At 45.6% G+C, this 16,417-nt stretch overlaps 1 protein-coding gene and 1 long non-coding RNA gene across 3 annotated transcripts in view; one reads left to right on the top strand and one right to left on the bottom strand.

Annotated features, from left to right (window-relative positions):
- The window catches only part of LOC139774521 (uncharacterized), a 144,203-nt gene that overhangs the window by 17,737 nt on the left and 110,049 nt on the right, over positions 1-16,417 (bottom strand). For both annotated transcript variants that reach the window (XM_071709855.1, XM_071709854.1), the window contains exon 3: positions 8,222-8,377. In XM_071709855.1, coding sequence (XP_071565956.1) covers positions 8,222-8,377 — 156 coding nt within the window. The remainder of the gene's footprint in view (positions 1-8,221; positions 8,378-16,417) is intronic.
- Positions 8,386-12,648, top strand: LOC139774538 (uncharacterized). The gene is made up of 2 exons (XR_011718602.1): positions 8,386-10,927; positions 11,036-12,648. It is a non-coding gene; the product is annotated as an uncharacterized lncRNA (long non-coding RNA).

Here is a 16,417-nt window from a genome sequence, read left to right as displayed (position 1 = left end):
GAGAAGCGAGCGATCCAAGAAAGGAGCTCGTTGCGCGTCGAATATTGTCTTTCGAGATCGGTGATATAAAGGAATTGAGCGTTTAGCGAGAAATACTGCAAAGATACGAAGAATCGGTCGGCTTTTTTTATCGAAGTTATCAATTGATCACGTGTACTCGATGGACCGCGATTTCTGTAATTTCGTAAAGATGTATATGTATCGCGTAACAAGATCATAATATAGATTAATAAGACCGTGCTTGTGGCATGTCTTCAAGCGTAACTAACTGGTACTCAAACCTGTCATTATCGCGTATGATTCGTTAAAAGTTTCTCTCGTTACCGAGTTAGATTACCGCAAACGAGTTGTTAATCGAAATCTTTGTACTGGTCGTATTGGTACATTGAACTCATCAGTTTCGCCCGTTCAAAATAAAGGCGTTTATTGAGATTCTTATCGGATAAGCGTGTGAGCAAAATAAGAATTTCAACAAACTCTGTAGAGCGAGGCTGTACGTCGTAAATCGCGTACAGCGTAACTAGACCATTTCGAAGTCGCGAGGTAGAGATTCATTCTTAATTTCACAAGTGTACAACATAGCTCTCTTCTCCTCGGGGCGTTCATTGATGACAAAATTTGTAGCCACTTCGAGTAAACAGGAATAGATTGCCAGCGTTCGTGTGAGAGCGCGCTCTTCGAGAGAGAAGACCTCGGGATTCCAAGTGTATTACAAACGATTGATGCACGCGCATCTCGTTAACGTTCGCGCGCATATGTTGGTCGTGCCGTCGCATATATACGACTCGACCGTGCACGCGAGGATGCGCGCCACGTACGTGCATATTTATACGTTACGCGTTACGCACGATTTTACGGCGGAAGTCACGTGACACACGCTCGCACGGCCCACCGGAAACGAGCGTCGATCGACAGACAAACGTCTGCGGGGTCCCATTATGTAAGAGAGAGAAACGCGCCGCCGCGTAACGGCGGCCCTGACTTATTATCAGCCTTTAACGATCGCGAATCGCCGGCGAATCGTCAGAACGGTTCCATTAACCCTCGGCGTGATCCCTTCGACGGTAACGGGACACGCGTGACCTGAACGTTTTCTTCAGTGCAAGATGGAACGATATTAATACCAACGGCCGACGGCTACTCCTTTTGCCGTGTTCTTCTTGTTGCTCGACACCGAGAACGATAGACGGCTATCACGCGTGCTACGAAATCTGTGATTGCGATAAGCGATAATTAACGCGAGAAGTTACAGTTTTTTTCAGAATACGATACAGTCGCGATAAATTTGTCGATGAAAACCTTTCAAACCGGTTTACGTGAAATCTACGATGACCCGATAAATTAAACAAGCCAATTCCTTTGGAAAACAAAAGATTTTAGTGAAACAGTGCCAATATAATTGGTTGTAGAAAGTCAGTTTGCAATTCACGCGCGTGTTAGCATGATCCCCGAGAACGAGAAAAGAAATCGTATATTGTGCGATGTTTCTCCATAAGAAGTTTCGACAGCGTTTACAAATTATTATAACGCATATATAGATATTAATTAAGCTATAGAAATAAAAACAGTATATTTAATAAAAATATTACATTGAAAATTATATCAGGAAGATACTAATGTCAAAAAATTAGCATTTAAAGTTAGAAACATCTGAAACTGTAAGAGATATTAGTATAAGAAATTAATTTATTTTAACTGACGGATATTTCTTTTATTTTCCAGAAAGCAGCGGGTGCGCGTAGGTGCGTAGGAACTATCTGCCACTTTGAATTCAGTTTAACCGTGTTGGTAGATAGGCCAGGTATACAAAGACAATTTCGCAGATATCCGAAACCGGTTATCTCGTCGCGGCCGCCGGCCGGCCGCTACGACGACGACGCTACTGGTACAGTTCATCGTCCTTTTGTCGCCGTGGTCGACCGACGCACACTTGCGAATGCCCTTGTCAGTTGCGAACGCGTACGCGCAATACGTGTTTAGCGCTTACACGTCGACACACACCGATAACGCAATCCGGTAACCCTCGGTGGTCTTATAATTGAACCGGCCTAATGAATATTTATATCCCCCCTTGGCCGATTATACGGCCGCCTGGAAGCGTGTTCGCACGTCGCGATAGTCGCGCGCGCTGATCGTGGATCATTAGAAATTTAAACGTCGGGAATTAGCCGCGGCCTGTCCTCGTTATGGCCGAGCTGGATTTTGTGGCTCGGAGCGATGGCGAGAGAGAATAAGGGAGGGAAGGTAATTGCAAGCATGGGTCGCTTGGTGTTTGGCGAGGAAGATATTTCTAGCTGTCTTTTCAATAATCTCTTCGCTCCGCACGAAGAATACTCGTAATTGTTTTCCTCGTTCATTCTCACGTTTCTTCAGGGGCAATGAAAATTATTGGATCTTCGAACGTGCATCCAAGCACGACTTGCGCTACATCGATATTTATTCCGAAATTAAAGCGCAATGATAACATGGTGCAATAGTGGGATTCTAGGTCGCGTTCGATGAACAAACCGGTATATATTAATGTCGCTCTCCCGAGCCGGACAATTGCCGTTAATAGTGCCGGCGATATACAAGTTCTCATTATCTCGTCGTCACCCACACCGATGTAAAGGTTGCATGCGCGCGCGCGCGCGCTCACGAAACGCGCAACGGCAAGGCTTATAATCGAACGGATAAACAGATATCTCCATTAGCATAGGAGTGACCACCCGAGACCCACATATGCACGGAGTCAAAGTGCGTATGGAGATAACGGTACATCGCAGCGTGCACGTGTGTGCCGAAGAGAAGAAACGCCTGTGCGAGCTATGCGTTTCCGCGTGGCCGGTGATGAGATTCGACAAAGCAACCGATACATGGCTAATCAGACGACCGTTCGTTGTACAACGTTGGAAAACACGAGAATCCATCTACCTACCGCAATCGAGCGGTGGAAAATCTTACGTGAACTCTGCAAAAATTTTGCACTCGCACAAATTATACGATGGTTAAGCTTAGAATTTAAAAAATCAAGTTATATCAACGATTGAAATATAAATAAGAAACACAAATATTAAGAAAAACAACGTCAAATAAATTGCGGTTTTAAAGAAGAAAATCCTTGCGGTAATGTCTGGAAATCTTCTGTTTTTCGCTCAGCGCACCGAATATATTTTCTATTGCGGCAAATTGCTTCGTAGAAAGCGAAGATATATTTAATGCCTCCTGGATGTGTGCAAGAGGCTCGCAAGTGAACTATAATGAGCACCGACGGCAGTGCCGATTGTTTCGCGGTGACATAAAGGCGTCGCATTGTCTCCCGTTTAGCAAGTACGATCGCGGCGGGGATAATTATGAAATACGGAATCGTGTCTCAATTCTTGGCTTGATTGTGAGTCCTGATATTTTATCCGTCGACGGTCGTTTGTCGTGTACGAGTGTGCGCGCGCAAGTAAATTATAGGACGGAGATGAGAATATTGTATTAACAATAGGATATAAGTGTCACGTGCGTTATGCAAGAACGGTACGGAGAGGAAAGGACAAGCTACAAGTACAGTTTCTTTCGAGGAGCACGACACGGGCGTCCCAGTTAAATACTCGTATTTAAGCGTACGATTGTAATTTCGTCACCACTCGATAAAATTACTTCGAAATGGCCTCTTTAGCGATATCGTAAACTCAAACGACTAAATAATCGTGCGGTATAATAAGGCCGTTTCCCTTTAGTGTCGACATCAACGGTAATTTCTCTCTTAACTTGTCGCCCTCGGTTTTACACCCCGACAGAGTCGAGCAGGAAGGCGACGCGCGACGTCGACTTGGGAGACAAGTTACCTCGTAAGTTAAGCGGAGAACCGCTTGTGACTCTCTCTCCTGCTAATCCCGGCGTTATGTTACTTTCGCCTAGGATCGTTAACATCGGGATAGCCCCGCACGTAGCGTATTTATGCTATCGCGAAATCCGAGATACAATGCGAGGCGATCGGGTTACGCCGCGCCGCCTTGTTGCACGCTTATGATTCTCGCTGAGGCTTCTTATGGTTGCATGACGTGCGTGCGTACGGCAGCGGCGTTATTATAGCAAGCAGCCAAGACTTTATCAACTTACGTCCTGAATCCTTGATATCGCGTTTAACGCAGTCGAATTGCAAACAATCGGCTCCGACGTCAAAGCGCACGTCACGTAAGCACTGCGGATTTAATTAGCGTGCGTGTGTGTGTGGGAGAGGGAGAGAGAGAGAGAGAGAGAGAGAGAGAGAGAGAGAGAGAGAGAGAGAGAGAGAGAGAGAGAGAGAGAGAGAGAGAGAGAGAGAGAGAGAGAGAGAGAGAGAGAGAGAGAGAGAGAGAGAGAGAGAGAGAAGAGAAATGCCAATTGCGTTCCCAACCGCTGTAACTCCATTTTTGGATCGCCCGAAATTAAAGACCTTCGTGGTACAAATCGCAAATTCATGATGTCCACACGAGACAAAGCGAAACAAAATGGCCAAATAAATTTGCCAACAATTCAATTATAACGTAAAACAATGTAAAATAACCAAAGTATACAAAGCATACAACATGTAAAATTCTCTCTCGAAATTAAATAGATTTCTTGGTGAATCGTTGACCAATGCGGATTTGATTTTTGTTATTGCAGGGAGGAAAAACTTCATCAATGTTCAGCTATGATTCGGCCTCAATGGACTGTAACCAATATAAGTGTGAATCGTCGGTGCGACGAAATTATTATTTTTGTCCATATTATTATGAGCATAGATATAGATATAACAGAATTATCCCTGTATACAGAATTGGACACCCTCCAATTGTGATTAGAGCGATCGGCGGTGTCGGCGAGGTGTACCGATGCATGTCAACGAGGAATCCGAAACAATCGTTGATATACAAACATTATCGGAGCAAACCGCATACGGTTACATAACATACGTATGTACGCTATGTATTGGGCGTATGCCCAAGCATTCCTCTGCTCTCTCTCTCTCTCTCTCTCTCGATTTTAAAGAGCACACACACGAGGCATTTGCATGGATGAGATAGCTCGGATTCAATTGCATTGACATTTACACGGGCGTAGATAATTAAATTTATCTAAATAAAGCTCAAATTAATAATAAATTATCTCTCCCAAACTGCGCATTGCCGCCGGAATTGCCGATGTTCCGATCGAACGATCTATATATGGAATCGCTGCGAGCGTTACGAACACGCAGTCTGCGATTCCGTGTCCCTTGGCGGGGCCTGTAAACCTATCCGACAAGTTACGTATAAATTATCACGAGAACGCGAATATCATAGCTGCTTTACGTAAGTATCTACTGCGCAAGATATTCCGTACACGCTAATTAGATTACATCGTAAAATATTGGATTACTAGTTGTGTGACTTCTGCAGTATATTAGCATGTAAAAGTTGCAGAAAATGATTTCTCAAATAGAAGGTTAAAGAAATTCAGTGTAAAATTATAGAGCGGTACGCCTACGAGCCGTTATTTTTCCGATTAGCTAGTATTTATGGTCTTATCTTTGTTACGCCACGCCACTCGACGATGTCTCGAAGAGACGTGACTCATGTCTTGTCTCTCCGGAAAGGGCACCGTTTTATACGAGCCATTTATGCCGAAGTTATCTCCTGAACTTGCTAAAGACGAGAGCATTTATAATCGACCTATCCTTGTAAGACTCCAACGATCAATATCTATTATCAATATCGACTGAACGGGTATTATTATCATTATTTTATCAGAGAACTCGTGTAAAGTACTGACACGGACGAAAATAGTTTTGACATTATCAATAAATTGCGATATGACTACCGTGATTAAGAAAACGATCGAAAAAGATGAACAAGAATCAATGCAGGTAAGACGTAAAAGCTACGTAATTTCTCTGTCAGGTGAGTGCGTCAATCCGCGCCTCGAGTCGACCGGCTAATGAGCGCTTTCGTTTTACAAAATGACGGTAACCGGAGAGGCGAACGTTGGCTTTCGCGCCCGTCGCAGTTGCACAAGCGTGATACAACAATTAACTGCAAATCTCGCGCGCCGGACTTTCTAAATTCACGTCCGAATTAGTCCGAGAGCTCGATAAACCGCGGCGCAATACATGTATCGCGTGCAACGCGCCGGTAACGGTGAACCGCGTTTTTTTCATCTCTGAGAGGTGCATGCAGATGTAAGCGCATTAAGCGCGTGACAACAATCCGCGAGGTAAAAAAAAAAGTATCCGTGTACAGGTTGCTCCTGCTTATACGTATATTTGTGCACGAACCGCTTCTGAAAACCGCGACGCGCATGAGGGATCGCGCGATCGCGTACAGTTGCGCAAGGAAATCCGATCGTCTCGGTCACGTAATGGACTCGCGAAAAAAAGGCGCCGAGCATTAAGGGAGACAAACGACGGTGACGTGGCGATTTGTCCCACGGAGGTGCAAGAAATGATATAGCGGTGGAATCGAGGCCGCGACAGGCGTAATGACAGTTCGCGGGTGAGCAAATTAACCAGTGGCGTCGACCACAGCAGGTTGAAAAGAAAATTTTTTGTACCTAACTCTTAATGAGCGTTTGGCGAGGCGATTAATACGCGTCGGATCTTGACTGCGGTCGGTGGCGATGATATCAATATCGTTGACACGATACCAACGTGATTCCTTATGAAGAAAAACTTCATTGCATTCATTTGTAAATTCAATTAACGAAAGAAAGTTCAGCAAAGGAAACATGATACGCTATTTCAGGACCAAGAATAAAACCAATACCTTGGATTAAATAACATTTTGTTAGTTTTAATTTTTAATTACCATGTGTGTTGAAATTTATTATTTTAACACAGAACAGTAGTATTTTAACTTCATTGTTAGTTAAATTAACGACATATTGAGAGTAGGAGCAGTGGCGATCTATAGGAATGATTGAAAATTGACATCAAATTGAGCATAATTTCACACCACGAATTTAACAGCGTTGATTCGCTTAAACAGGTTGGTCCTCGTTAAAAACTAATGATTAAAAACTTCGTTAAGATATCAGTTTCAGCTCGAAGAAGAGGCTTCTAATTGCTTCGCTACCGTCACAGATACAACAATACACTGCAATTCTACCTGGCTATTTTGCGCGCCGAACGACGACGAAATTGTGCGCGAGCAATTGATACCGTTTCAGCTAGTTCGTGACGGTTTCGTCGAAACGGCAATGGAACAAGAGTAGTCGTAGCGTGCGCACGTCAGAGACACAATTTATCGCGACCTAACAGGTAGCCGACGGCAACAATTTTCAATTAGTTCCGTCCGAGTAGCGTCGCGGGCGAGTCCGCGGCGACCACTTCTCTCTCTCTCTCTCTCAAGAGAGAATTTCCCTTCCCGTCCCGTAAATCCCCGATAAAACCGTTAACAAAAATCGCGCGACGAGCCGCGCCGCGGGTTTCGCCGCGATCGCCGCCGATAGCGAGTTCTACTCTATAAATTTATGCGGATACCCGATAAACGCACGCGGGCGCGCGTCGACGCGCGCCGCGCCGGCACAATTTTCCTCGTTAACAATGGCCAATAAAATCCTACGTGCGCGGCCCGCGTGCACATTGTGCCCTCGTGATAACAGACGAATCGTGTGAACGATTCCCGATCGCGTCATCGGCGAGATCGAGTTTTTTTTTATCCCGCGCGAGTTGTTCCGCTTTCACGTCGCACCGTTCCTAAACAAAGGCGCGAAAAGAGGCATAAAGTCTCGCGGATGCTGATTAACAGTTCATCGTGCTTTTTTTCCGTTTCCATCACCCAGATAAATGGCAAATCTTCGTTAAAAAGAAAATTTCTTCGGGGAAAACTTCGAGACGAGACAAACACTTTCATCGATCAGGTTCCTTTATATTGTGCGAACGGAGTAGACCATTCAACTCTCCTTGCCGGTGCGACAGCAGCAGAAGTAGAACTAAACTGTAAACGGTACTTCATGCTGCGTCCAATAAGTCATGCACTGAATAATGTCATGTGCCTGTGCGAACGCACACACAGGCGCAGGGCTTATAGATATAGCGAGGCGGAAAGGCTGGGCCGATTCCACGCGCGCACATGCACGGGGCCCGCCCGATCGCGAATGCGAGCGGATTAATGGGCAATAAATTCAAGCGCAGGACCGGTTAATTATCCAAGTCATCTACGGGGCCCGGGATGACATATCGCCCGGCTACGATCAATACGCCGAGGATCTCTCGCTCTCGTCCTTCCCGACGATCGGCGTTGTAACTTACCTCGTGAGATACGGGGTTGTTTTTATTACGGCCGGTGTTGGATGCGTTATTAATGGAGGAGAGCGTGGTGAGGGTCGCAGTGCCGACGCCACCGATGGTTTTCTCGCTGACCTTCGTACCAGCACCGCCGACATCCTTGTGCAACGTTCCAGGACTCTGTAATTAGAAAGAACGAACGTTAGTTATAGCGAGCTGGGCTTCGCAGTTCTCTAAATAATTAAAGAATCAATTCTTGAGACAGTCGTATTTAATATAATATACGTTACGCAACTTGTTGCACTAGTTATCTTTACCATAAAATGCTTTATAAAAATTATAGAGTTCGAGCATTCTGTCGTGCTGTATCTCAACTCCGTTTCGAAGACTTTGTTGAGAAATTATCTATCAGAGCATTCGCGCTTGAAGAAACAATTATCAATTAACTGACCCACATCTTCGGTGAGTTATATTAAGGTCGCCGCGAAGTGAAAATAAAAACTAATTATTTTACGTCTCCTCGCGAAGTTCCGCCCGCTATCTCGCGACGGCCTTCGTCGCGCTTCGCCGCTTAATTATTTCGGTATTCCGCCCAGGCTAATGGCGCAATCACTTTTCGACTACGCCTATTCTCGCCTACCGCAATCCGTTCGCGCGAGTCCTCTCGTTTCCCTTTCTCGTCCGTAGACCAAACACGCGATTTAGCAATCGGAGACAAAGCGTTAACGTGGGTGGCTTCGGGGCGCGCAAGCCGAGCCGCGCGCGCGTCGGTGTTGACGGGACACGTGTGCGGATGCGCATCGCTGCACGTGTGCGGGCCGCGAGCGCGCGTCCGCGATACGCGGCCGATAAGTGCGCCGAAGAAATGACGCCGCGGGCGATTACGATTCTGACGCTGCGCTCTCATTCATCGTGCGATCCTCTTCGATGGGATCACGACTCCAGTGTTTGATACCCGGTAATAAATATCCTGCAGCTTTGTTTCCTTTTGAAAAGGTTCTTTTTAGAAACCTAGAATCTGCGATTGTTCAAATTGCTACGTTTAAAAGAGATTCGTCCGCGATATTTCGAGATTTTAGTGTTCGGGGGAGGCAGATAAATGCTCGACGCGTATAAATGATACGGTTTTCGCGGGCGAAACGGAATCAGGCTAGTGGAACACGAAAAAATATCGACGCGTCGCGACGCGCTTTTTGCGCGTAAATAACGTGTATTCGACGAAGAACAGAAAATCGTCTCGGCACGTCGGGGAACAATCGGACGGCTGTAAACGGTTTTGCTTTGCAAAACAATGTGAGAATAATTAAAGCTCGTCTCGTTAGTGTCGGACAATGGAGCGCGATAGATTCGCCTCGCTGCAAATGTAGTACGGCGCGCATACAAACGCCGTATCGCAAATGGTGCATCCAATGCTGCATTGATCAAAGTTTCCGGATCGTTTTATAAAACTTCGTGGGATGGAGAATCCTGAAAAATGTACGTTTCTCTCATGCGGTACTTATTCCGAATCGCCAAAGAACTCTTCCTCTCGACTTGCAAAAAGAGCAACGTAGCCGCTACGTACAGCCACGATGTAGAATTAACTGTAAGCATGTAACGGTTCAAAGGCGGCGCACTCATTACAGACGATTTATAATTCGCCATCGGGATCTACGGAACGTTTTATAAACGGTGCAGTGACCCCGCGGCTAATGCGCAGTGACAGAAATCGATGTATTCTTAGGCCGGCGGAGTCCGCCCCTAATTATACGCGAGTCTGTAATTATATATCGATGTTTAATTGGAGGGCGACCCTGGACCCCAATGAAAAAAAAAAAACGACCGTTGCATATAAAGAACGCGGTCAAGCACCTACGCGATCGCATCGAACACGTTGATGGGATCGAAGATCATCAGCTCCACTCAACAATGGAAAATAGGTCCAACGGCTTAGACTTCCATCTAGGCGGGCACGGAACTGAGATACCGTGTCGCTAAAGGAAACTCCAATTAGCGAACTCTCGATTACGCTGTACCCTTAATATTGAAGCAAGTCAATGGGAAGTTAATGGATTTTAAACGGGAACGCTAAATTAAATCTATAAATTTTTATATGCTGAATAAACAATTATTCATATAAACAATTTTAATTTTTCAATATTACTACAATATTATTGCGTTCCGGATCGAGCAGAAGAAGGACTGTAGACTAAGCTAGAGTCAACACATGTATTTACGCACGCGCGGCACTTGCGAAATGAACAAGACCCGTATATCATGTAACATAAGCTTATTTAAACTGAATACAGGGAACGGTAATCAGAAACCAAAAATCATTTGTAAGCAGTGACAGCTCCAGCAAGACTATCCTAATCCTGTTATTTACATCCGGAGCTCGCAGATATCGAGTCAACTTCTTTCTTAAATTATCGATTTTCTCCGGTCCAGGTTGATCTTATATCGGGATGCATGAATAAATTTCATTGATGTAACAATATTTTAAATTTTTAAGCAACAAACATATGTATCACGTATTACGTAATCATCTGACTTTACCTGTGCCTGCTAAGTCATTTTAATGCTAAATGTACGGGTCAAAATACGGATCTATGACATAGGTGGGACAGGAAGTCACGGGGAAAAGAGGGGAGAACGACGCACACAGGAGGTTCATTAGACCTGCCTGTTCGTACCATTGTCAATGTCACACCGGTGGACAACCTTGTGTCACTGTACGGATGGCAGGTCAATGTACGTATCTACGCAACGGTGCGCGTTTTTTTCTACAAAATCGATACTAGTACGTAGTCGAAACATGTCGATTGCACCCAGCAACATTCGTTCTACCTTCTTTCTCAGTTGACGGTGGAAATGCGAGTAGCGTACGAAAAACGCTCGAAAAAAAAATCATCGAGGAAAGTCACGAGGAACGCCCATCATCAATCAACGGTCCCGTGATAAAAGAGCTTTCTTCCGAATGTACTCACGGATTATCCGTTAATTAAGAGCACTCCTTCGTGATATATGCGTAATTATTAAAAATGTGACGAATTGTGCACAGAATCATCGTCGAGAGATTATAGTATTGATATAGATTTTTAACAGCTTATATTAATTTTTTTATCCTTGCCACTTCGTGATTAACTCACTCGACAGATGGCCGAATTTCCCATCTGCGTGATTATGAGAAAGCACTGATACCTGAGATGGATTCTCTTTGCCTTAGGTCAGCCTTAATGGACAAGGAGGGGTCGCGCAACGTGAATGGAAGAAGTTCGACCCTCGGTAGAAAGAATCACGAACGGATATATCGGGGCAAAAAGCGAAAGGGAAGTGTGTGGGTGGAGGAGAGAGACAGGAAGGCGTAAAAAGGGGAAAGCTTAAATTTCAGTAACTGAATGCGTGAGAAGTAGCAGGACTAGCCCGCTAGTTCTATTTAGATTATCCATATAATGCATGACTGATGTAGTTCCCGCAGAGTGAGAGACGACGACACAAAACGACGTCGTAGAGGATCCTTTTGTGACGAACAGAAAGCTCTTGAAAGGGGAATAAATTTAGGTTTCTCGCTGTATTATAATGCCCGGGAGATGCGAGATGTCCTACTTTAGATTACTCGCGAGATGGATAACAGCGAATAAGAATTATATAAAAATTTACAATAGCCATCTCAAAAAGATAAAAAAGGTAGCCTTATCGCTATAGGTAGATCTCACTTTTATATTAATATATACATATATATTTATATATAATGTATTTAGGAAAGAAAGCGAGGCTTCTGCGAATAAAAGGAATTGAAAAATGAGTGGTTGATCGTGATTTTTATCTGAGCATGGGCAAACGTGTCGCGAGGCGAAATTCGCCCGCATATAAATAGCGGTGGACAGGAAGAGAAAGAGAAAAAAAGAGAAGTACGATAAAGTTGGACACTCTCTCATCCACCCAGCGCGGCACCCTATCATTACGCTCGCTCAGGGGCAAACCTTAATCTCGGGACCGGTGGACTTCGTGGCTCTCGATTTTTCTCGGGGCACCTGGCTGCACGCCCGGCACGGTCGGGCCCGGCACACCTAGCGATAGCGGCAGGTGAACAGATTTGCCTCCCAAACCTGCATACAAGAGGACCGATCGGCTGGCAGCACACCGGCTCGTCGAGGTTTCGTCGACCTGGCGCGCCTCAATCCGAACATGCGGGATCGTATACCTGCGCACGGATGCACGCACGCACGCACGCACGTACGCACACGCGGACGCGCGAACACGTGCAGGTTAGCAGATGTATCTCGTATCAGGCACCTGCCAACCTGCAGCGGCACAAAGACTAAACTTAGGGCAGCAGCTGCAGCTGTCCGCGCTGTGTTCTCCTGCGGGAAAACGAGATTTTCGTAATAAACGCCTCGCCTTGTCCTCACGTAATCCTAACACGTTGCTTGGCGAATATTATCTGATAAATAAAGATATAGTTACCGTTACTTACAACGAGTTTCTTTACCCTAAATAAATTAAAATTGATGTGATAATGCTCGTAACTGCGCATCGCGACGAAGCTCGTAATAACGTCGAATTCCGCAAGCCACTCACGTGCTGCTCTCGGAATATCAGCCTCGATGACTGTTCTCCGTAACTGAGATGACGAGCACGACGATGCCGGAGATGCATTACAATTTTACGATTTCTCGCGTTGCGACATTCAGCGGAACGGAATTTCCATCTTTTCTTTTTTTATTTTTCACATCACCGAGCGATCTCTCGTCGCGGAATTTTTAGAATCTCGAATAACGCCCGGGCCATATCGAACTCAATAATTCACCGCCGACAAAAGTCCGCCGTAAGCTGCCGAGATATGAAAGCACGGGAGCAAGTTTCATCAATCTTTTAACATGTCGAAAGTGCGCCAAGGAATATGACGCGAAAATTACGCCTGAGAGATTACATTTTAAAATTGCACTAAATTACACCACCACAATTACGCTGCCGATCGCGGTGGCACACTTGTAACGAGGAAAAAAAAAGTTTGTATCGAGCTAACAATATTAAGTGAAACAGTGATTTTCAGAGCAGCTTTCCACGAGTAGCTTTCCAATTATTAAGCGTTGTTTGGCTCGCTTTTACTCGCGAGAAAGATGCGAAGTTCAGGCCGTGGGAGCGATAGTAGTCAGTTGTTATCAGCTGGAGAATTTTTCTCGCGTTGGGCAATGGGAAAACGTCGGAGGGACGTCCGCGCTGCGATATCAATCACGGGGGCAAAAATCGCGGGTCAAGGACGTTAGAACGAGCAAACGTGAACCTACTATCGTACGAAGATAAATCGATCGGTTTATAAAGTGACGTGATTGACGTGAGTTGCTTTCAGCGATGATTGATTTGAAAAAAACAATCACCGCGGGAATACTTGTTTCTCTGAATAGATATGCACAAGTTATGTGCGCACGCTTATAAAAAATTCTATTTCTCGATCGCGAGGTTTGTATAGAATAACCCACGAGAGAGCCCATCGAGCACCTTTACGAGGCACTTATGCAAAAGACACGATCGTAAGCAATCGCAACTTTTCAGATGTAGGCCAACTGCCAATTTTCTCACGTGCGCGGCGAGCGAAATACAGTTACCGGCAATCGCAATGCACGCCGTCAGGCTAAGAGCTGTCACAATGCATAAAAATCATGTAACGGCTCCGCCGTGAAAGCAAAATAATTTGTAAATTTTGTAAATAATATATCTCTCTCTCAGTCGCGTTAAATAAAAATTATTACATGATACAGGTACGTTCATGTTTGCATCTTAATCGTTCTCAGCGCTTCGAATTTACGTTAGGCCACATATTGTGATAAATATTCTGCTCCCATCCGAAAAGGAATCGGAGAGATCGCGCCGTTTTAGCGAAACGAATCGAGTGATTTGAATCGAGCGCGAAGTTACGACGAATCGATTTCTTCGCCGGCGATTATCCATTTTTCCTCAAGAGCGAGTAAAAGTACCTCGTCCGCGTTTACGTCCACTTGTAACCGCCACCTTTTCATCGGGACGTTTGCCAATCGTCGTCGTCGTCGTCGTCGTCGTCGTACGTCCGCGAACGCGGCTGGGACGTTTTCACAAATGCCAATTAGTCGTTGATCATCGATTGGAGAAACTGCTCCCGGCATTAGCGACGTACACTTAGTTAAGTTTCTATTAAGATTCTGACCTATTTGCAAAACCATTCACACGATTCGAGGATGAAAAAGAAGAGAAACGTTCAAGATTCTGCCGATGAATGAATCGCGTGATAATCGAGGAAAGGCGGGCCAATAAATGCGAGCCCAATTGCACGTGTAACGGACATCGCGTTATTTCGACCAAGCTTGGCGCAGAAGTCGACATAAAGCGTAAGAAGGCACACAGGCTTGTACAACGAGCGCATGCACACGTAAACGTAGAAAGTGAAAACATCTTGCCCTCGTTATGAACGAACGCAGAAGATAATTGACGCGCCTTTGGATTAGAAGAAGAGAGCAGTACAGCTGCGCGCCGAGGCATCAATTTATGCAAAAAGACCGTCGTTCTGCGCCACAGCTCTCAAACATGTACACTTTCGACGCGTGACAAATCAGCTGATCGCGAGCTGGACTGAGAGCGTGTTCGCGAGCGCGCGGAGCAACACGCACGCTCGGAGCAGCGGAGTTATCAAAGCCGCGTGCGGTTATTAAAAACCGCGAGATATGACGTGGAAAGTGTGGATCTATTCATTGTCGGGTACATTTCTCGCTTATCGGGGTACCCTTTACAAATCACCGATAAGTTTCACGCGTGACTTGTTAACCTTCTGCTTGTGATCGAACGCGAGACTTCCGACTAACGGTGAATACACTCATGAATAATCCAGATATCGTATTCTATATTAACCGCATTAGAAAGATTTACGGCCGTAACGCACGATACCATTCCGTCCGCAAACTATAACGTTACGACATTACGCGGATGAGGCTCGCCGCAAAATATTTATCCCTCTTGCGTCATCAGACGCGTCGGTCATCGATCTTTGCATCTTCAGATTACAGACACACATTTTTTTCTTTTATAACAATCGAGTAGTCAGATCGGTTAAAATAATCTCAAGACTGAATTTTGCGACTTGTAATGTAAAAGACGCTACGTAATACAACATCATACATTCTACAATATCGGCGCTCTCGAAACTGTCAGCGAGATCACGAGCGTCGGTCATGCAATCATTTTTCTGCAATGTTCTCGTGAGTCAATCATTTCTTGCTTGTGCATAACGCATAATGACGCTTCTCCGCTCCTAGAAATTCCTCTCACTGTAGATCGGCCAACAATGGGGTTTCAGCTCACGTAGCCGGCCTCGAAGACGAGCGAATCTCGAGGAAGAGTGCGCCCCGAGAGGGCTGCAAACACGCGCGTGAAAAAGAGAGAGAGAGAGCTAATATAAAAAACTCGTGGACGAGCAGGCGTCGACGTGCACGCACCAGAATAGAAAAAGGGGTCGTGCTCAAGAGTCGTCGTTGTCTGTTGTGCGAGTATGAGTTGAGTGTTTGCTCGTCGACGAATCGCTTTATTGAACCGCGAAATAGGGGTCGCAGAGATTTACTCGACGAGATCTCGCCGAATCTCTGAAACTGCAACAGAGCCGAGGCGAAAGTTGGAACATGTGTGTATAATTTGTAACAATTACAGTTTATAAAGGTATATTTTTTCCCCTACGCCATTTCAAGCCAAATTCGTACCTTCGCGATGCAATGCGACGCAATAAAGACGTTATGCGGCTCGCTCTCAAATAAGATCGCGTCACGTCGTTCCGCTCGAAAAGGCTCGTCATCGCTTTCGAAAATTTCTTCCTTACCTCGAGCACACAAGCTCGCCGCATACGACACGTCGGACCCCTCCGATCGGGGGGTCCGCTGCTATCGGAAGGACGTGCGAGCACGGCCGTGACGCGGGGCTCACGTAGTGAAACAGAGAACTTTCACGGCCACGGGCCCGACCTGGTCACTCGGTAATGCGTGTGTATAGGGTCGGGCAGCGGAGGAAAAAATCGGACCAAACAACGATGCGGCGAAGAGGAGCGTCTGTGCCGTGAGAGCGGAGCCGACGTATAAAAAAGAAACAGGTTATCGAATTAAAGCGATACCAGCCGCCCGAGCGATACCGGATGGCCCGAAGGCTCATAATTTCTATCCCGAGGCCAGTCTTCGGCGGGATATATTCGGAAGCGACGACGGTATATATTCGATTCCACGCGAA

The sequence above is a fragment of the Temnothorax nylanderi genome, unplaced genomic scaffold, assembly GCF_030848795.1.
Source record: "Temnothorax nylanderi isolate EJ_2023f unplaced genomic scaffold, tnyl_v1.0 TNYL_tig0082_pilon, whole genome shotgun sequence".
NCBI lineage: Eukaryota > Metazoa > Arthropoda > Insecta > Hymenoptera > Formicidae > Temnothorax > Temnothorax nylanderi.
Note: the sequence above shows the minus strand (reverse complement) of the source record. Positions and strands in the feature narration are given on the sequence as shown.